The 22704-nt window shown below is 39.5% G+C and overlaps 1 protein-coding gene and 1 long non-coding RNA gene across 2 annotated transcripts; one reads left to right on the forward strand and one right to left on the reverse strand.

Moving 5' to 3' along the window:
• Positions 1-3566: 3566 nt before the first annotated feature.
• Positions 3567-13538, forward strand: LOC120896212. The gene is made up of 2 exons (XR_005738410.1): positions 3567-4008; positions 4283-13538. It is a non-coding gene; the product is annotated as an uncharacterized LOC120896212 (long non-coding RNA).
• A 4791-nt stretch (positions 13539-18329) lies between these two features.
• Positions 18330-22547, reverse strand: LOC120894634 (dihydrolipoyllysine-residue succinyltransferase component of 2-oxoglutarate dehydrogenase complex, mitochondrial). Its single transcript, XM_040297349.1, has 7 exons — positions 22414-22547; positions 22166-22317; positions 21739-21848; positions 20699-21388; positions 19697-19841; positions 19317-19622; positions 18330-19242 (listed from the first exon to the last, which is right to left on the reverse strand). Exons 2-7 carry the CDS (start codon positions 22259-22261, stop codon positions 19108-19110), a joined length of 1482 nt encoding a protein of 493 aa, XP_040153283.1. The 5' UTR covers positions 22262-22317; positions 22414-22547; the 3' UTR covers positions 18330-19107.
• Positions 22548-22704: the final 157 nt, after the last annotated feature.

The following is a 22704-nucleotide window of genomic DNA, read 5'->3' on the forward strand; positions in this document are numbered from 1 at the left end:
CAATCGCGTTTCCGTTCTGATCCAGCATCCTTCTGGCAATTTGTTAGGATTCGAAGAGGGTGCAATACGTTACCTAATGAAATGGTACTTGATTCTCGAACTGCCTCTACGCCTGTTGAGATCTGTGAGCTATTCTCTGCACATTTTTCCCAAATGTTTGAGCCACCGGTTAGTGACCCTAACCTTATTGAGGGTGGGCTACTCTACACGCCAGAGAACTTAATTAATCTCTCCGATATTTCGGTTAGCTCTGAAACAGTTGTACAGGTGTTATTTGGGTTGAAACGTTCTTTTACTCCTGGTCCAGATGGCATTCCTGCCTCAGTTTTAATAAACTGTAAGGACGTGCTTGCTCCACACCTTGCTAAAATTTTCAACCTTTCACTTTCTCTCGGGGTCTTTCCTGCTCTTTGGAAATCCTGTTGGCTTTTTCCGGTACACAAAAAGGATGCCGTAGCATTGTCTCTAATTATCGTGGGATAACTCAAACATGTGCCACAGCCAAAACTTTTGAGCTATGTATCTTTCCAACCATACTTCATAGTTGTAGTTCCGCTATTAGCCCTAAACAGCATGGGTTTATACCTGGTAGGTCTACTTCTACTAATCTCATGTCTTTTGTTACCAATATTTTCAGATCTTTTGAGGCAGGTACCCAACTTGATGCAATATACACTGACTTTCATGCTGCATTTGATAGTTTGCCCCACTCTTTACTATTAGCTAAACTATCTAAACTTGGTTTTGGTGATGGCATTATTAGCTGGCTGTCCTCATACTTAAGTAATCGATCTTGCAGGGTTAAAACCGGGTCGTACTTATCTGAGGAGTTTTTTGTACGTCAGGTGTCCCTCAGGGTTGTGTGCTAAGTCCACTTCTGTTTTCTTTGTTCATCAATGATGTCTGTAATGTTTTACCTCCTGATGGTCATCTCCTTTATGCGGATGATATCAAAATCTTTTACCTGTGTCCTCTTCTTCTGATTGTATGAGTCTTCAGCATTACCTTAATGCATTTGTTCATTGGTGTTCATCCAACTTACTTCGCTTGTGCCCTGATAAATGTTCTGTTATTTCTTTCTCTCACTCTCTTTCTCCTATTTCATTTAACTATACTCTCTCTAACTCGTCTCTCTCTCGTGTTTTGTCCATCCGTGACCTTGGTATTATACTCGACAGTCGTCTTAACTTTAAACTGCAGCTTGATGAGGTTCTACTAAAAGCTAATCGAACTCTTGGGTTTATTTTACGTTTTACCTCTATTTTTAGAGATCAAAGCTTCTTAAGAAACCTTTATTGTGCTCTGGTAAGGCCTCTTCTTGAATATGCTAGCATCATCTGGTATCCTCCTACTATTGATGGCTGTTCGAGAATTGAAAGCATTCAGCGCCTTTTTACCAGGGTTGCTTTTCGTCGTTTGTTCGGTGCTGCCTCACTACCTCCCTATGAAACGCGATTGCAGTTACTCAATCTTCACTCTTTAAGCTTCCGCCGCCAAGTGTCTCAGGCATGTTTTATTGGTGGCTTATTACTTTCTGATACTGATGCTCCTGATTTACTCTCGTCCATCTCGTTGTATGTTCCCTCTCGTTCCCTTCGTCCTCGTGATCCTCTGTCAATTGAAACACGTCATACTCTCTATACTTTCAATGATCCTATTCTATCCTGTTTCAGGTTGTTTAACCACTTTTACTATCTCTTTGATTTCGACTCCTCTCTCAACTCTTTCCGTAACCGTATTTTTTCTTCTAATTCTCTTTAATTATTCTTCTAAGTTTCATTAAGTTTTGATAGTCTCTACGCTCTACCTTTGTTTTTTTTTCTTTAATTTTTTTGCTAGGTCTAGACTAGTTTAGTTAGGCTTAGTTTTTCATGAATTATTTTGTTTATTTGTTAGGGTTTATTTAGTTTTAAGTCTGCCTTATTTAGCCTTGATGGCGGATATTGTATTAATAAATGAAATGAAATGAAATGAAATGAAATGAAATAACATCAATCAGTCATAACCATAATGTACTACTTGAATTAAATTTTTGCTTGTTTATCTTTCGTATGCATTTCATTTATCATTACAATCATTTGTTTTAAGGTTATTTTTAACATATTATAATTTATAAAAAAATATGTTGTTGTTGTCAATATTTGGGTTGTTTACAACATATTTAAATTCAGTTAAATTTCAATAGTTTTGTTACTATTTCCATTCTATAATAAAAAAAATATTCAATGTTTAGTTTCATGTGATATGAATATACTATTAATTAATGTACGAAATGGAAAATTTAGGCATTAAAACAAATGCCGTAATGACCAGAAAAACGACACTGTGTGCGTTACATCCTTTAAACTCATTGTACGCAAGCATGTCTTGTATACAACTGTAACGTTTCATATTGGTTTTTCGTTAGTTATCCAATTTTCCACCACTATAAACCATCATTCTGAGCCAGTTTTCCCAGTCAATAGCATTTATTTAAATAATATTTTGATGTTACCGAACTAGCAAGTAATTAATATACATCATTCTTTACAATATTACATTATGTTTCAAACATTCATTAACAAAAAATTAATTTTTAAGAAGAAATCTTACTAACGCCATAGTAGTTGGTAAAATCATATTAAAATGAAAAGATTGAATGATTTTTAATAGAATAAACAGTGATCATTTTAATTCAGATTCCTTGCTAGAAACAATATTAACAGGACATCTTCAAGACTTTATCTTTTAAAATTCGTTTAAATCATCCTTGGTAAAACATCATTTCTAAAATGGCTTCTCAAATGCATATACATATTTAACCTTGAACTTAACGTATTTTTGCTGCATATTTCCAATCCTTGAAGCAACTGTAGATCATTTCCGTTGCAATTCAAGTTGTATCAAGTTTGTATGCTACACTTAATAATCAACGTCCAACATTGCCGTTTCCATCGGCTGTAAGCAATATGTTAATGTTTCCGCTTTTCAAATCTGGAAAAACAACATACAAAATTCGAAATCGCCCATACAGCGCGAATAACGTCCACCAACAATGGTAATCCATCTGAGTCACACAGCAGCATCCGAAAGTGTCATGCAGACAACCTTTACATCCGTTCCCAGCCTCAATGTCCTGCACATCTGCATCTGGACATTTGTGCCTAATTACGAACCAACAGGAAAAACTTGTTCCTTCCCATTTCATCTCATGCGACCGTTGGAGAAAAATCCGGAATAAATCGTTAGCATCTCGCGGTCCACTCGCTTGTCCAGGTGTCCGTGCATCCTGTGCAGATCCTTTGGTGGCTGTAAAACCGGCTCTAGAAACAGGAACCGCCGCGCAGTGCCCAGCGGCCACTTTTCATCTCTCTCCCATAGTCCATCCGGCCGGCTGGGAGCGAACGAGATCGCTGCCAAGGATGCTGCTAGCGGATGGTTGTTAATCCTCCCCTCCTATTTCAGTCAGTGGCCAAACCGGCTTTCCCCCGTGGATCTCCGATCTTGACCATGATTTTGCTGCTAGAAAACATTTTCCTGCTGAGCTCGGTTTGAGCTAGGAGGTCAGTTCGCTCAAGTCCATCTACCGTTCAACATCACTTTATTCTGCTGCGCAAATATCCTGCGCTTCGATCGCCCGGCGATGGAAACGTTGGACTTTGTTGGTGCGTTCGCGCAAAGTTTCCAGTGCGCTAGCGCAGAAAGAAGCAATGCACCCAGTGGAAGTGGCAGTGACAGTGAGCATCAGTGCGCCCAGTGAAAGTGTGATGCGCATGTGACTAACAAATCGGCAAACCCATCTCGTGCAAAAACAGTGCAAAAATCAGAGAAGCAAAATTTGTACCAGCATATAATGTCCACAAAACAAAAGAAGCAAAACAGCATACTATGCAGCCAAATCTGTATCGAAAAATCGGTCCTTATTTTTGTGAAACTTAGTTTGGCAATAGTAAATTCTGTTCTGATGCTACATCTACTAAAATGGTGTGAATAAAGTGACGTTGAACCGACTTTGCAATGGAAAACAAGGTAATAAGCCGGTGCAGATGCTGCATATTTCTTATGTTATGTATGGTTTAATAAGCCGCCGAGGAAAACATAATGAAAAATTAATAATACAATTTCGTAAAAAACATTATTACATTACCACAAAAACATTTTGTATTGTGTGAAAAAAAAAATTACCATGATTCGCTACGCATTGTGATCTAGACACGAATGATTTGTGAAAATTAGTGAATTTATGCACTGATTGAGCATTGAAGAAGCACTAAAATAGGTTTTGTTTTCTCTCTCTTCACAGATAGAAGGAGTTGAACGAACTCACCAACCCGACATTCATAGCCGAAGCATCATGTTTGGAATCATTCATACCCGAATAAGCACATATTTGAAGAACTTGAACAAGACAAATCAATATAACATGGGCATCGTTAAGAGAAGATACAAAACAAACAAGTCATCCCGTGCGAAAATAATACATGTCAAATGTTTAACGCTTAAAAAAACACGAAAAAGATACAGTTTTCCGATCGACCGACCAGCAAAGGCATTGGCAATAGAGTGAAACATACAAGATCACACATGAAAACTCATTCCAGAAGAATCTCAAGTTAGCCGAACGTAACATTTCAGATGAGCAACAAAACCATAAGAAAAAAGAACGGAAGAGAAAAAAGAAACACAAAAGAAACGTCCGAATAATCAAACTCGTTCAAATCACCCAAAAGAATGTTCAAACAGAATGTTCATTGAACACAAGTCACAGTTATGGAGGAAAAAGGCGAAAAGAAGCTCACCCCTGGCCTTTGAAAGAGAAGAAGAAAGCATTCAATGAATAAAATATTGATACGCCATCTTGTCCATCTTCACAGCGACGACAGTCGAGATGCCATGCTCGACCACACCACAGCGAAGCGTCTTTCGGTGTAGATTAAACACCAAGACGCAGCACCGGCATATGGACATGCAGCACGTGTCACCTACGCAGCACGCCTGCTCACGCACCAAATCTATCGAAACAAGAAGAAAACAAAGAAATCCAAAATCACTCGCACATACACCCATACAATCGGAAAACGGAGAAGAACTATATACAAAACGCAACCCTGCAAAAAGAAATCGTACACAATCTTAAGCTGCCGCGTTCCGTTCCAAAAACACCAAACCTCTCCATGAGGAGAAGAAGCACCATCGTTCGGCTGGGGAAAACCCTATTTCCCCTATTTTCTTCGGCACGCAGTAACAGCATACACTACTACCAATACTACGACAATTTCCGGGCAGAACAGTTCGTCTGGCTTCGAACGTGGCAGCGCAAACGGTAGCGGAGGAGAAAATTCTAAAACCAAACGGGGAAAATGTTCCGAGCGTTTTCCCCGTCCAACAGTCTAACATAATACCAGCAGCAGCAGCAGCAGCAGCGCCATCGTGTAAGCAGCATTTCGGGAAATAGACAGCTGGCACATCGCGAACCATCTGACAGCATCGTGGCAGGCGTGTGTTTGCAGCGAGACAGCAGGGTGACACCAACGTGGGACAGCAACGACGAAGACGACGGCCGAGCGAAAGCTTCCAAGCGCCAGAGGAAGCTTGCAGAGAAGTATAACCACACATATTATTGTTTTCATTTTTCGTGCAAGGCATTGTCCCGCAACAGGGCGACAGCTGCTTCTATTTGGCATTCCTGTTTGGGTTTGCACAAGGCATTTTTTAAATAAGTATTTTTTTTTTGTTTTATTTCATTTCTGATGAACGTGTTTTGTTTATTTTTCACATCACTCGATTAAATCGTTTATTTTTTCACTGAAGATCTACATTCTGATAGCAACAGAGCACAGAAAACAAAACAACGCCTCCAAATTAAATAGTACCCCGTTAATGAAAGCAAACGAAACAATGTGATAAACAAAAGTTAAAAGCAAAACTGATATAACAAAAGTCTATAAAACAACTCAAAAATCAACCATAAAGAAACTATGTCTACTAAATCCAAAATCCCAAAATCTACAATCACACAACACGAAAAACATTCCACAATCACCTCTTATCACTCAAACGTATGCATCGCTCCAATTTTATTTCATAGTTTTTAAATAACACCTACTTTAAGTCACTTTAGCACACATATAAATTAACAAAAACTGAAGCATTCCACCAGCATGCCAAAACAGTAAAGAAAATTGTAGGCCAAGCCGTTTTTCAACGTACTGAGTCTCAAAAACAACGCAGTAATAGAATTGGTAATAGCTGACCGGGCTTGTTTTGATGAAGCTTCTGTTTTCAATCACGACACAGAATTGATAGCATTATAACACTTAGTTTACCGCTGCAAACGTTTACAATCATCCCAATGAAAATGATAACAGAAATATTTCACTCAGGTTTTAGTTATTAATACAACTTGTTGCCGATAAAGGCGATATCCAATTCAACTACAATAATATAGTCGCCAACGGTGCGATTTATCGATCCATCTATCTGTTTCTCTCACACAAGAGATTCAACACTACCACAAACACTGATCTACTTAACAACTCAACATTGCACCCAATCGCCAGAAACAAGAAACAATAGCAATAAACAAAAACTGGAATGTTTTGTTTCGAGTAACGTGTAACTCAGTTCTAAACGATTGTACTTTTACACACAAATCAATGACAAACCTCCTCCTCCATCCCCGAAATGCCTCTCGTAAATTCAACTAGTTAAATGATTTAATCGCCAGCAAAACCAGCCCTCCTTTCCCCAGGTGAAGCTCGAAATCCAATTGTTATTTGATGAAGAAGAAAGGAACAGAAACAGATAAAGCCAAGCTGAAGAAACCTCATATGTGATAATTATACTTATTCGTGGCCAAATCATGAAAATATGTGAAAAACAAATAGTAAAATATTTTAAAAAGCAAACATTTTGTTATAGTCATGAAACATGAAAACAAAAGTTAAGGAAAAAAACAGAAAAAAATTCACACAATGATAGCCAAAACGAATTGCAGGTTGAGCCTGTATTTAGTGAATATCAAATTAAATCAATTAGCTGCACCAAAAAGAAGAAAAGAAAAGCAACACTAAACCTTACAAAAAACAGAAGAAAATTAAAAGATGAAATAATTCTTTGTTTGACTGTGATGAAATATAAATTTGTTCTAAACAATCGCTATCAATTAAGTTGATAATAGACAAGAAAAATGGCAATAATGTGATGTTGGAACAATGTTGATTTGTTTATCCAAAAGTAACACATACAACAACAAAAATCAACCTGCCAAGTTCAGTTCGGGTATGGCAGAAAGCGCTTACCCTCGCACAAACATTTAGCTGAAGAATTGTTAATATTTGATCGAATTTATTTCATTGTTGAAAAGTACCGATTTATAAACAACCAACTGGACTGAGTTTATTTTTGTAAAGTGATACAAATGAGGCTCCTATTTGTTAAACAGTATCGCAATTGAAATTGAATGTTAGAATCATCATGCACAAAACGTTGCTGGTTTGTTGGGGGAAAATTTTCGTGGAAAAATGAATTCTTTCTTACAAACGCAAGGCACAAAACCAAATGTGATACGAACAAAAAATCAAACGATGAAGAACAAACAAAATCTCAAACACAAACACTATTACGGAAAGGGGCATCGAAACCAAAAATGAAACTGTTGGCAACCATAAGCGCACGATTTGGCATGTAGCATATTCGAGCAAATGGGCGATGTACAATTTTCTGCAAAGCTAAATTAAATAGCAAAAACATAAGCAAACATTCACTTACGATTAAGTTCATGCATACTTGAGTCGCGAAAGAAGGCATCCAGTTTTTGTAACGATCCTATTTAGTTTCTTGATTTTGTTTCTGATTACTTACTCTAGTTTATAGCAAATGCTGCCCGCACGGTGAAGGAACAGTGTATCGCAAAGAGGAGGCATGTTGTTTGTGCTCGGTTGAGCCACCAAATCAACATACCATCTATTCCGCAATCCACTGTGCGGACAGTCGCAACAGGTCACACAGAACAGAGCGAGATTACTCCCTTGTGGGAGGAAGTAGGCAACGAATAGTCGAAGTAACAAACGATACTAAAATAGTTTCTTTTTTAATCTTTCTTTTTCTAGACAGGGTCATTGAAAATGGGACAAAAAAGGGGGCACGCGCGTTAAAGCTTTCTGGCGATCAGTCACGAACACGTCTCGCTACTCGCTAGAAACTCGAACCTCGGAAGGAATTAGCCTGACAAAAACGTTAACCCAAATCACAAAAGCAAGTACTGAAAATTCTTCCCTTTTTGCGTCACTAGTTACAGCTGTTTAAAACCAAACACTAATTATTCAAAACTGATACTTAAGATCAAGACTATCTGAAATCATAACCCTTGAGATTCAAACCAAAAAGCCCATAGCTAAAATTGTGCGTATCAAGAGACTAGAACCATCCATCTTTCACACGCGCACAGGATTCTTGTATATTTATTTTTTACATTACCATTATGCACACTGAAAAACGCCACTCGCAAAACTAGCGTCGCCGAATCGGCGTGCAATGCGGCGGGCTAGAATGGACAGTGTTTTTCCACAGGCCAGCTAACGCTGTACAACAGGGGGGTTGCGGACGATTCTATCCGGTTAGTCAGAGGAAGGATTGTACGACCGCACTGTGTGCAGCTGCCCCTTCGCAGCTGCAGACGTGGAAAGGGATAAAAATTCATTTTCCATTCCCACTCCCCTTTTAGCAGGACACGTCGGCCGGAGACGCTAAGGAAAATTGGTTTTCTTTTGCTAAAATGAAACTCGAACCCAACGAAGAACTGTAAAAAAAATGCGCTGTAAAATTCCTAAAGCAACCACCGATAATAATCTAAATTATTAATAAAAACCACAAAACAACCCTACCACCCCGACTAGCGCTTAGTGGGCCACAAAATTTGCAATCATTTTTCGGTTTTGATCGAAGCGTGGTGTCTATAAAATATTAACATGAAACACACAAACGCACACGAACAAGCAGCAATGAATTTATTCGGAATTTGGTCTATCGTGATGATAGCTTGGGGGACTCGTATTTCGAGGCACATGCAATGTTCGGATAATTTGGCAAAACGGATTTTTGGGGGCAAACGGCAAACGAACGCACTCGGCTGAGGATTTTTCCCAAATTCTCTTTGATGCTTAACTCTAACTACTCTGGACAAGAAAAACCCGCATCGCGCTAAACTTCTCGATGGGATTTTATTAAAGATACTGCCCTTTTCCGGGTGCATATGATTGGTAGGAAATCTTGTAGACACTTCCCTCAATCGTCCTTGTTTATAATCACTGCTTCCCCTTTTAGAGCAACCGTTTTACGCTTCATTGAGAATGAATACCTTCTTGGACGGAAGTTCAGACGAATTTGGAAGCCATTTCTGGAATGAAAAGGTCGGCTCAAATCTGAAACCAATTAGTTTATCAGCAATTTAGAAGAATAACCAGGAATTCAACAAAACAAAAAAACAGTTAATTCAATAATTCAATATCAAAAGTTTTTCCAAATTATAGCAATATTCAAAAAAAAATACCAGCCTTTTAAACTAATACCCAGGTCACTTAAAAGTATACAAACAATATTTGATACTGAGTAATATTTGAATTAATAATAATAAAACAAGCCATGAAATTAAAAAAGCCAATGAAAAATACACATGAAATAACGAACAAATTCAAATATCAAACAAAAAAACATACAAAATCGAAGTTCGTAAAAATGCAATCCAAAAGAAAACTGAATACCTGTAAAAAAATCTCATATTTTACATAAAACTCTTAAAAACTAGGACGGAAAAACAAACGAAAATTAATGAAAACAATAACAAAAAAATCAATACAATCATTTAAAAACAAAGCCAGTTTCAAAAAACAAATCATTTTGTCCCAATAAATCAAAATTAATAACCTTGTAAGCTCAATCTCAAAATCAATCAAAATCCCTAGTCAAAAATTGAAACTTCTGCCTTAAAAACAATATTGGCTCTAAAAAAGGTGTATGTAGATGAATGGGTACTAAAAACGACTCTAACGATTAACAGCAGAAAAACGATACCAACGAGCATAAACATTTAAAAATAGAAATACAACACAAAATTTACTTTTCCCAAAAATAACAACCAAACCCAAACCCTCAAAACATCCAAATCCAAAAAACCATTGCGCGAAACTCCTTTCGGTAGAAACAATTTCCGGCAAAGACATTGGTACCGACATGGGTAGTGTTTACCGTGGTCGGCATACGTGCAACAAAATCTTCTCACATTCAAACCCATACGTTAGAACACAGTCTTACTGGGTCGTCTTTTACCCTCTGCTACACGAAAATGTAATCAAATTATTACTAAAATAGCAAGCACGAACGAACTATTTTGTTAATTAACCTCTCAAAGCGCCTGACCACTGGAGCGTACCACCACCTACCTACATCGGTAAAGCGGATGGCGAGAAGAAAGTGCACCTAATGCTATAGCTTTGTGCTGTCTCTATCGTATCTTCCACATACCAATGACACAAGCACACCCAAACATGAGGCCATCACAAAATGCAACAGCAACAAAAAAAACTAACCGACCTTCTGGACCCAAAACGATACCAGAAACCCATTTCCTAGACGACATTCTCGGCGTCATCTTCAAACAAATTTCCTTCGGAAAATTATTTTAACTTGCACCTCGCACCCTAATGCGGTGTTGGGTTCCCTCAACACGACAGCGGCGAGCGAAGACAGAGCGATGCATCGTATCGTCAATCGAAACTGGCTACGCTATTTGCACTTCAGCAATCTTCACTATCAACTTAACTTTCTTCACCTGCTGCACACCCTGTCCACACAGGCGCAAGGTTGGTGCCAGCTACTGAAGAGCGTCAGTCCGATCGCTGGTGGGTGGAAAAGCGCCCGACAAAACAGCAGGACCTTCTACGCCCAGAAGATGTCCTGTGAAGCAATTTATGTTTTCTTTTGCTTGAGTTACAGGACAACCCCTCACTTTCTGTTCTGGGTTAATTTGTGTGTGCGTGAGAGTGAGAGCAAAAAGGGCGATGGTTACTATATCTTGATACATGCACTGCATAATCACGGACACTACGACAAAAAGGGTGAGAATATTTGAAAATGAATTTGAATTTCTCAAAATCATATCAAGTCACATAAGAAGAAAATTATTTTCGAAGAAAATATTATATAAGAAAACAATATCTAATTTACACAAACATATCTCAAATTTTTCAAAATCAAACAATGAAACAAAAAACTGCAAGTGGTATTAAATCATTTTCAAAAGAATATAACAAAAACAATCAATAATCAGAAAAACAGCAACATCAAAGATGAACGTAAATAGTCACAAAAAGGTAAAAGCAATAATTATGGAAACATGTGCAAAAACCTATTAAAGTAAACAGGCAAGCATTCAAAAACGTACAGCACACAAAATACAAATTTCTTTGACATCTTTGGCCCATCGGAAGCAAAACTTCCGGTTGCTCAATTAGGCAGTATTGTTTACAAACACAACTAAAGCAAGTTGGCAAGATTTCGCCTAATCTTGCCTTTCATATTGCAACAACTCGACCACATTTCATTTTGCACAAACAGGCTTGGTAGCAAAGTTTCATTCCTTCTGAAGCATCTCTGTACCAGTCGATGTTATGTCTTGGCCGTTTTACTAATCCTTCCTCCCCATGCAAAGGGAGCAAATTTGGAAGCCATCTCTGAAGTAACTAGAACGAGAAATTTGCATATCTTAGGTGTGCGCTACCTTTTGAAGAAATTTGCAAAGGCGAAATGTGCAGACGAGGGACACCTAATCATGTGAAACTTTTCCGTAAGATGCATAAACCCACTGCAAAAGAACTCCAAAAACAGAAAATCACACACACACACAGCCGGAAACATACGTTTGGACTTGAAAGTTACCTAGCAAGATTGAGGCAAGGGATTCATAAAGATTATTTAAACCCTGGTCGGATACGAAAATCTTTAAAAACATGCACACAAGATTGCTGATGATGCTGTTACGATACTGCGCGGCTAGCAAGTTGCCCTTCGTATTTGCTAACACATTGGTCAGTTTTTTATGGGTATTTGTGTGTGCGTGTGTTCATGAAATCAGTTCCAAAGTTATGAATATGGTCATTGATTACGTTCCCTTCCTGGTCATCATTAGGCCTGCCATCAAAAGAAAGCGTTTAGTTGGTACGTCTTTCGATAATCATGCAATAACGACCGGAATTCTGGTCCAGCAGCTGGTAACGCAAGTGACGCAAAAAGTTATGATGTATCTATGAAATATACGTATGTAAAATACCTTCCCCATCGAAAAACAAAAAAAAAACCGAAGAAAAATCGTTTGACACTAATCGTCAATGTAATACACTAACCACGGTTCACTTTCTGGTGCTCCATTTAGCTACAAGATGACGAGTAGGTTAACCAAAAGAGGTCAAGTTTCTGGACGAGTAGCGTGAGACTATGTTTGATAGCATGAAATTAAGAAAAAACAATTTAACTAAAACTGTATTTTAAAAGCTACAATTTGGTTCCCAAAAACATAATGTCATATCATCAAGTAAAACGGGGTGGGAGTAAACAGTGTGAGAGCCAATTTTGGGAACGTGAAACAAAATGAAGCGTGTTTCGTGATTGAAAATATATTTCTCGTTGGTATTTGTTCCATTCGAGCTCTCCACAACGCGTTCCCTCTTAAGACAAAGCAAATTCCCAGCGAAAAAGTCAGGTTCCTTCGAAGAGGTTTATTTACTAGGTGCGTACAATATTTAATTCAACCGAGTGTAGTATTGTCTTTCTGTATTTTTTTTGTCTTGTGAAATTATTCGCTCTTATCCATGGTTTCTTCTTATCTTCCTTAAGTCTTCAATTTGTGTGATTTTTTTAATAAATTAATTCACTAGCTTCGAACGTAGGATTTGAAAAGCAATCCTTTAATTCAAATTAAATTCCAATTCATAAGTGTTTTAAAAACTTCCCAAAACGTACAATCTAAAATATTTCTTGCCCATTTTTTAACTACAACAAAAATCACTGCAATAGTATATTCCCGTCTGCTCGGGAACATCCATCACAACCACACCCCCTCACTCTCTCACACTCAAACCATTTGAATGCGAACATTTTTATTTAAATGCCACGGTTGAACTACTGATTGCCACGCATTTTCAATATTTCTCCGATGAAGAGGTTCTCTCGCATCTCGATTGAGAAAACAGCAAGTGTATCAAATGCATGCTGATACTTTTAAGCTAAGAATCAAGTAACAAATTTACTAGCACATCGAAGCTGTTAGTTACAAGGAATAGCATTAGTATAGTTAGACTAGAGATGCTAGAGTAAAGACTTTCTGATAGGACTTGGGGTGAGCTTAGGTTAACTGGACGTTTTCAATGAATATTTTTAAATGTTCGATTGATGTGATTTTAACGAGCGATGATTATTTCTAAGCAAAAAACTGCGATCAGTGACAACGAAGCAGTAGCAGAAACGTATTCAACGCGAAACATAACTTTCTTAAAACAGAAAAAAAACAAACATGCGAACTAAAGCACGTGCAACAAGTTACGTAAAAGAAACAAGTAAAAACAATTTTAAGTACAAAACAAGAAACATCAAACAGGTGGAAAGCAAAGAACAAAGAAAACAGCAATACAACAGCAATTAAAAAAGAAAAAGAAAACCAAACTATAACTATAATAACTATAAAAGTGCTAAGAGAAATTGTGCAAAACAAGAAGAAGAAGAAATATCAGTAAGAACGGCTCAAAACATTACTTCAAAAATAACATAATTGCAACGTTTAAGTGCCTTATGAAAAAGATGAATGAAAGATATGCATACAAAACTCGCACATTTAGATAAAAATAAACAAAGCTAAATCCGTCCAGGTTTGAAGAATCTGTAAAACGGGAAACCCCTGTTTTAATGAATACACAAAATAGTCAGTGACCCAAACTTTATATTGTCAGGCAATATGATTAACTAAACTCTGGTCATTTACAATTGGAGCATTACAAGTGTACATTTCATTTCATTTCAAACTGTGTGCTGAAAGATACAAAGGAACGCGTATAAACTACAGCATATTGAACAGTGAAGTCAGGAAACACGGACACATGTAATAGAATAAAAAAACAAGAACGACTAACTAACGGCATTCAAAACCAATTATGGCGATAACAAAATGAACGAGCTTAGAGGGCTGGATACCTAAAGAATAGCAAAATAATTATTCAATTATTTTTCAACTTTTTTTATAACAAAAATACTAAAATTATCAAGATTTCAAAGTTATTTTTCGAGCAAAATAATTAATGACTTAACACTCTATAATATTAGAACGCAAAAAAACATGTTAGAACACAACAAAACATATTAGAACACAAGCAACTAATACACAAACGTATTAAACATAGTAAATAATACAAAAAACTTATTAATAAGTAAACAACTACCAAAAATTGATTCAACTTTATGATCTGAAAAACAAAATCCAAAAATCACTAAGGCGCTAATCTTAAAATCCGTTTCGGTCGGCGTTGACGGTAGCAGCAAATCAAAAATGCTCAAAGTTGTGTAAAAATTCGCCTACCGATTCTTTAGCAAAACAATCCGTTACCATTTTCCACCCAAACAGTCTCGCACACAGGGAGGTGCACAAAAAATCCAACCAGCAGCTGGTCGAATAGCCTTCCATTCCAACCATCGTGGTCGTCCTAACATTCATTGCGTCTTCTGTAAGCGTTTAAGGGCCGTTCCGATTCCATTAACTTTCAACACTAAAGCGAAACCTGAAACCCTACCAGACGGGCTTAGTTTGCTCGTAAAACATTGGTGCACGAGGAGAGGAAGTAAAAAACCTAGAAGCAAAAAATAGGGGGAAGGGCTTGTTTCGGACTCGTATCAAACCACTGGATGCATGCTGCATTTGTCCCCGTAGCAAGGATTCCTAACAGGACTTTCAATAGGTTCCAAATCAAGATAGGGTAATAGAACATAACGAGCGAATCCAGAGCAATTGTAAAACTCATAGCCAGGTCTTAGCATTCATCACGTCTCTAAATCCGTGACACACTTTCTCGTACGGCAGGAGCGGCCTTCTTGGGCGAGGACTGTTCTTCTTTTGGAGCACTGTCACTGGCCGTGAAGAAATTAATTATCAAACAAAGTACCCGTGCCACAGCTTTCAAACGGATCAGTTTTTCCTCCGTAAGTTCATGGTTTCTTGGACGCAATGGACAATAGAATCAAACACACTCATGCCGGCCATACCAGTCTTTCAAATGGGATTGAATGAGCTTATCTTAATTGACTATACGAAAGAAAAGGGTACACCCAAGCACGGATACATAATGAAGAGATATCAACAGAGACATCATTGCGAGAACCCCGGAACACATGCGATGACGTCGAACATTCAGAATCATACTAATCAGGGCGAATCTAATCTTGGCAACAGTCGAATGAATTTATAAATATACAATGCCTGAAGTTTATGACGAACATTCAAAATCACTCATATAATGTTACAAGAAAATGATACAGGGAAACGGATCTTCTATGCGTCAGTTAAAAACATAAGGTTACATGTGATCTGATTAGGTAAAAATAATATCAAATAGAAATTTGAAGGATAAAATAAATAGGAAAATACTTCGAAAACGGTTCTATAATAATAAAAAATAAAACATACAAACGAAAATCTGTTTGAAAAACAAACATACAACAAAGAAACATTGTCAACGATATAAGCTAATTTTTAAATTACAATGTACACGGAAGCGTTGGAATTAAAATACAAACAGGCAAATGTTAATACATCATACACAAGAACAACGGCGTATAAAATCACTGGAAAACTATTAATAAAGAAGAAATTTGTTTAGACAACAACACATAATCAAAACAAGCGTTTTATTCATGTCGCTACACCCTATTAGTGAAGCTGAGTGCAGTTTTAGCAGATTTATGACTTCTTCCCCCATCCACAGCGGCAATGAATGTGCACCGCATAAAGCGCAGTCGATTTTACATCAAAATGTCGGCTCTCGACTTTCGGTTTCTTACGTGCTTCCATCTCGCATCCGTTGTCTTTGCAGATATTTCCGCCAATGACGAAGCCAGTCTGCTAGCCAGCCAGTCGAAAACGGCCAACGCTGGCAGAACGCTCGAACAAAGTAGCAATAAAACATAATCATTCGCTCATATCTCATGGTTTATGACAAAACTTCCGACATTAATGTGCCCGCAACTACTGTGCATGTCTTTGTTTCATTACTGATTCCTTTTTTTTTCTTTCTTCATCTCCTCTGTGTGTTAGCAAGCTAGACAGAAATCTATTTGAAATTTTGAAGAACAAGAAAAATTGGCCAATAAACTTGCTGGGGTAAATGTTGAGATGTTTGATGGTGAAACTCAACCTCATTTGTTTATTTTTTTGCACGAAATTTATTACTAAAAAATATCAAATACATTTTCTTACACGAAATTGAAATCAAAATTGTGTGTGTACTTTATTGGCCCAAGACAGTGGCGCTAACTTTATTTCTCATGCATTAATAGCCAAAATCTTGAACAATCCCAAAATGAATTTATCTCCTAAACCAAACATTCTTAAGCTTACACATTAATGTTTTTCCCTTGGGCAATCGCTTTCAGGCAAAAACATGTGTTGGATAAATACCGTTATCCAAAACGACCTAATTTATCAAGTCAGAGCATTGCTGTGAATAAATAGTCTTTAATGAATTTATATTCTATTATAAAAATCCATACAACAAAGTAATGTGTGCGAAAATAGGTATGATATTTTAGGTCAAAACCAAAGGAATCATCGACCTGTTGCTGGGAGTAGCTTTGGAAAGTCCCTAAACATATTTTTTTTAAATTTAATTATCTATGTTTTGTATTGTGAGGAAAAGACCCTGCTGAATTTCTTGATTTGCTATTAAAATGTAATACATACTTACTAAATAGATCTACCAACAGCGTTCCACACCTGAATCCACCGTGGTTTAAAGGTCAGTAACGATGTACTAAATCAGCTAATATACTGTTATTATATCCGAAAGAATCTATATTCAGTTCGAGTAACGCAACAAATCATTGCAAAAGAAGATTCTTTCTGGATTCTTAATATCTTTGTACAAAATGATTAGTTCACTTTGCGTCATAAAACAACTCTCCAGAAATTCCTATGCTCCAGAATTGGAATAAAAAACCCTGTTTACTGGCTTTTTTCTCATATTTGTTGCCTTTATTTCTCAAACTATAAACGAAATACTAACATGTGTCCCAGATTTGCCGGTAACATTTATGACATCAAAAGAAACTCTTCTTGAAAAACTGTACATAAAAATTACACCATTGATATCCATTGGTCTGAATTAAGCTAGACATGAAACGAATGACTAGGAGCAGTTACAACTGTGTATGAACAAATCACATAATTTTAATTTATTTTTATTTAATTTTTCACAGTTATATTACGAGCTGCTGCAGCACAAATTTGTCTGTTAAATAACACTAATTTAAGTGCAAAAAATAAATTCAACCGTTTATGTATAAGTAACTAGTACGCAAGTATCCAACTGGTATACAGTATTGTATACAATGTTTTATGCTAAATATTTTATCCACAAGGATTCTAATTGGAAATTCTGTGAAGGATGGTTTAAATTTCTTCAAATAATTTTGTTTAGATAGGTGAGATTTGAATAATTTTTGAGTAACATTACATCTTCAGCATTTAAATTTATGCCATACAGTATTTTCTCCATGTTGTTTTATCTTACGAGCAGTTGTTCAGAACACAGAAACGACCTATATGCTTACGAACGGTGTTAAAAGGGGTTCGATAAAAAAAAACTGAAACTGCAGCTACTATTCTATTCGACTCCCTGCAGCAGTACGATGTATTTGGTAAATATGACCACTAATATTGCATTCATAGTTTCCATTTCGAACTTATTGATTTCTTCGTTTCTTTGACTTTACTTAATGTCTAATGCATGCATGGTGCTAAATTGCCAACCCGTACATGTGAGGAAATTAAAATTATACAAAATGTAGCAACCGAATCATATCTAAATCATTAAATCATTAAATCTAAATCATTAAACATATTTAAACAATGATAGACATTTTCACATTTTCTATTTCAACCGAGATTTACGACTCAAGATGAACAGAACTTTTCTAAAAAGCGTATCTCGGCTATCAAAATGGTATAAAGATCAGCAACTATTTTTTTTACCTTAGCATTTCCAAATAATTAACACAGATATTCTGTCATCCCCAAAAAAAAAAATAAACGAAACGCATTGTCTTTCATACTGGATTTTATTTCATTTTACTCAAATAAATACTTCTCTACCTAAAACTGCGTTTTCTTGCATCGCTTTTTCAAAGGTTTTCTCGAAATGTTATCAAGTTAAGATGATGTTAAGCACAACTGTTCTGTTCCGTTCCCACGCTTCTACTTCAACGTGCACTGTTGTGTGTAGGCGTCGAACAAACAACAATAGTCTATTTAGCGATATCGCCGTCATTCTTTAATAGAGCACCATACACATTGCGAATACACCGGTCGATGTGCTTGTTATGTCGTTTAGTTGATACTATATACGTTACGATTGCCGCAGAGCTCCTCCTGTCGCAGTTGGTAGAACCGATAATCGCACAACTGTTTCTGCATGATCGTGGCATGGCTTGGATGTAATTGCAATTGGCATTACCTAACAATGTTTAACATTTCGCAGCGTGGTTAGTAGTACACTGAATTACAACATGCTTGAATTTCGTCCATTTTTAATCGCGCTGTAACGTACACCGTCCTCTGAGAGGTTTTAGTTGGAGGCTGCGGTAATAATAAAGATTCATAGGAAACATCTAATCAGGCAACGGGTTGTGCAATCTCTATACGGTAGTTAATAGTTTGGGGGGTGCGGTGCAGAAAAGCGTTGTCCTGCGATATTTTCATTTGCATGCATCGTCACAAGATGGTTCTGCTGTTTGCACGTCGCTGGTCAATAGTTGATTCTTCAAAGAGATCCGTCTTCGTGAACGCAGGCAGGGGTTGTTGATTTTTTTACTGTTCGTTTACAGACCGGCCAGCACGATGCGAGGATCCTCGACAGCGGCCTTCACCTTGCGCAGGAAGGTGACAGCCTCACGGCCATCAATCAACCGATGGTCGTAGGTCAGGGCTACGTACATCATGGGTCGGATTACCACCTGAAAAAAAATCGATCATATATACGGTTACACGAACAATACGAACAACGCTACCACTTTTCTTTCCCGCGTACCTGTCCCTTCACAGCGATCGGTCGCTCGAAGATGCCGTGCATGCCAAGAATGGCGCTCTGCGGAGGATTGATGATGGGCGTGCCGAGCAGCGATCCGAACACTCCACCGTTCGAGATGGTGAAGGTGCCACCATCCATGTCCTCTACGGCCAACGTTCCCTTTTTCGCCTTATCCGCCAGCCCAGCGATGGCCAGCTCGATATCGGCGTAGTTCATACCTTCCACATTTCTCAGCACTGGTACTACCAGACCCTTCGGCGACGCTACGGCTACCGAAATGTCTACGTAATCACGATAGATAATTTCCTACAACACGGCAACCAATTGGGCATGTTAGAAGAATGTAAACATGAAAAACAAACGATCAATTGTGCACTTACGTTTTCGTCAATGACTGCATTCACGACGGGTTGGTCCTGCAGGGCATAGGCAGCTGCTTTGCAGAAGGCAGACATGAAGCCCAGCTTCATGCCGTACTTCTTTTGGAACGCTTCCAAATGTTGCTTACGGAAATCCATGATGAAGCTAAAGAGAATATCATTAGTAAGTTCGTTAGTTGATAGTTTATGATTTAAAAGGAAAACAATTTTTTTTTACACTACGTCAACACGTCACATTACTCTGGTTTCTAAGTAACCGAATGCTTAACACTCCCTTTTCCATTGAAAAGGATCAATTTCAAGCATCTTTTCTGACTTGCGTCAATCCATGTCAAATGCTTCGGCAGAGCACGGTGCGCAAGATTGCGTACCAACACAAAAGACGCTACCACCTGGCGCGCATGGGTTCCAATTATTGCGAATGTTATTTTTAAGATTTATCCTACGGAGCAACATAATGGACAGCAGCACAGAAGCACCACCATCGGGTACAGTACAATGTTGGACAAGCTTTCGCTTAGAATCTTTCACGCATGCGTGCATGGCGTTTCTCACCGTTTTTCCCATAAGCATTATCTCACAATTACGTCATGCCGTGTGGTGGTTGGCCTTCACCATTCACCACCGCTATGATACGTCATCTTGCGTCGCCCACCTTCAAGGTTGATGCGTCATCAGTTGAGGCATCGACTGAATATGCGCCACCATTCATATTGATCAATTGCTATGCTAAAAATGGGCACGGACGATTCAAAAACGGTGCCGAGTGTTTGTTTTGAGCCCTCAAAAATCTCACCGGAGGCTTGGCCTAGCAGTGGACTGATTATGCTGTTCGAAAAACAATCAACCCACCAGCAATGCGATGGGATTAGGCCTGTCAAGATGCGCCACTCACTGTTGCCAGCCAGTAGCGATAAGGGCATGCGACGGACGACATAGGACGCATACACACACATGGGAGGCATGGCGACGAAAGATAATGGCCTTATCGCCGATACTCACCTCATGTCGATTTCGTTGAACGTCGTCAGCATTGCGTTCGTGTTTTGCGCCTCCTTCAGGCGCGAGGCAATCTTCAGCCGCATGCGCGTCATCTTGACGCGCTGCTCCGTGCGCGTTCCGGTGATTTCCTTCGTGTAATCAGCCGGCGGTACCTTCACGGTGGCCGCCTCGATGGCCTGCGCATGGCGGATCGCTGCAACTGGCATTCGGCTAATCGGTGCCGCTGGTTTCGGCGGTGGTGGTGGCGGAGGCGTACCTGCGGCGGCCGCTGGTGGTGGCGGTGGCGGAGCGGCAGCCGCTACCGGTGGTGGCGGCGGTGGTGGTGGTGGGGCCGCTGCTGCCGGTGCCGGAGCGTCGGCCGGCTTGGCGGCGCTGGCCTTTGGCGCTTCGCCGGTAATCTTCAGCTTGAACAGCTGCTGACCCGCCTTCACCGTATCGCCGTCCGCGACGTAGATCTCCTCGATAATACCATGGCCCGGGGCCGGGACACCGACGGTAGTCTTGTCGGTCTCAATCTCCATCACCACCTCGTCGGCGGCCACCGCATCGCCGACTTTCTTCTCAAACTTCACATCGCCCTCGGACACGGAATCGGCAAACGGAGGCACCTTCACGATTTCCGACGACAGCATGCGGGCCGAGGTGAAGATGGCCCGCTCGTTCACAGCCCATCCCTGTGCCTTGATAGAGCTATCAATCGGGGCGAATAGAGGGACCAAACGGGATCGGTCATTAGTGGCTTATCGCTAAACTGTCGCCCAATGTAAACAGGTAAACAAATCCGCCACGATCCGGAGCAATGCGTCGATAAACACGCGTCGCACAATTCGCTACAAGTACGTGTGTCAACGGGGTAGGGATGAGTATCTCTCGCCATCCGCACCATGTGATCACACACCCCCACCATATACGGGCTACACGCGTCAGCGAGATCTTACAATGTTATTAATCAAGCGACAAAGATCATCGACAGCAATGCTACGGATCGAACGGCGCAGGAAACGGGCAGCTATAAATAAAAGCATAACAGTTGTGCTTACTTTCGAACGGATTCGCAACGTCTGCCACTGTCGGTGACCGCGGACCGGACGGCGACGCTCGGCAACAATCGACGCCCCTGGTGGTAGGATCGCGAACCGGTTACAGTGCCCTACAAAGCATGGGAAAAACAGATCCATCAGTACAGCAGCCTTTTCAGACCGGGTTCACGCGCATTCCCTTTCGAAACTAGGACAAGCATCGATCGTCACACTCATACACGCACACACATGCCCCGCAGCTGTTTTCCCTTCTCGGGACATGCACATTTGACCACAGGTTGGCTGTCGAGATTACATAATCCGTTTTTCACCGGTGTTGCGGCAGAAGTATCGGGGATTTACCCGAGACATCTTCTCCCCGTGAGCCATTGCTAGCACAATTTCGTCACGATTATTCACACTCGCAAGCGAAAGATGAGAGCCTTACCTGCTGGGGTGCTGATTGGCCTTCCAATGAACGCAGACCGAGACGGAGGGCTGCGCGGGGCAAATTCCGCGACGATATCGAAAGTATTCCGGCCATCGCTCACTCACTCACTCAGGTGCCTTGCGGTGTTTGTTCGTCACGTTGCTCTCCCCCTTGGATGACAGAAGCAAGTGAAAGGTGAAATTTTAACGTAGAAGCGCACGGAATTCCTCTCGTTGCATCCGGCTCGGAACCGCACAGCTGCTTACCGAGGGACGTTCCTTCGATGGCAAAGCCCTTTTTTGCACGCCCCGCACGAACAGGGACAGCCGGACAGAATTACGCGACTTGTTCGGGAGCGGCGGTGATGGATTTTCGCAAACTGTACGAAAGAGGAAGATGATGGCAGTGTGGCCAGATTATTTTGGCGGTTTTCGGTAGGCGCATCAAAATTTTATCGGTAGTTTTCGGTAGGTTAAAACTCGAAACTTAAAAGAAGTCAAGGCGAAAGAAGTGTTAAGCGGGATGGGAGGGGGTGCTAATGCGGAAAATGAAAGTTT

The sequence above is a fragment of the Anopheles arabiensis genome, chromosome 2 (assembly GCF_016920715.1).
Source record: "Anopheles arabiensis isolate DONGOLA chromosome 2, AaraD3, whole genome shotgun sequence".
Lineage (NCBI taxonomy): Eukaryota > Metazoa > Arthropoda > Insecta > Diptera > Culicidae > Anopheles > Anopheles arabiensis.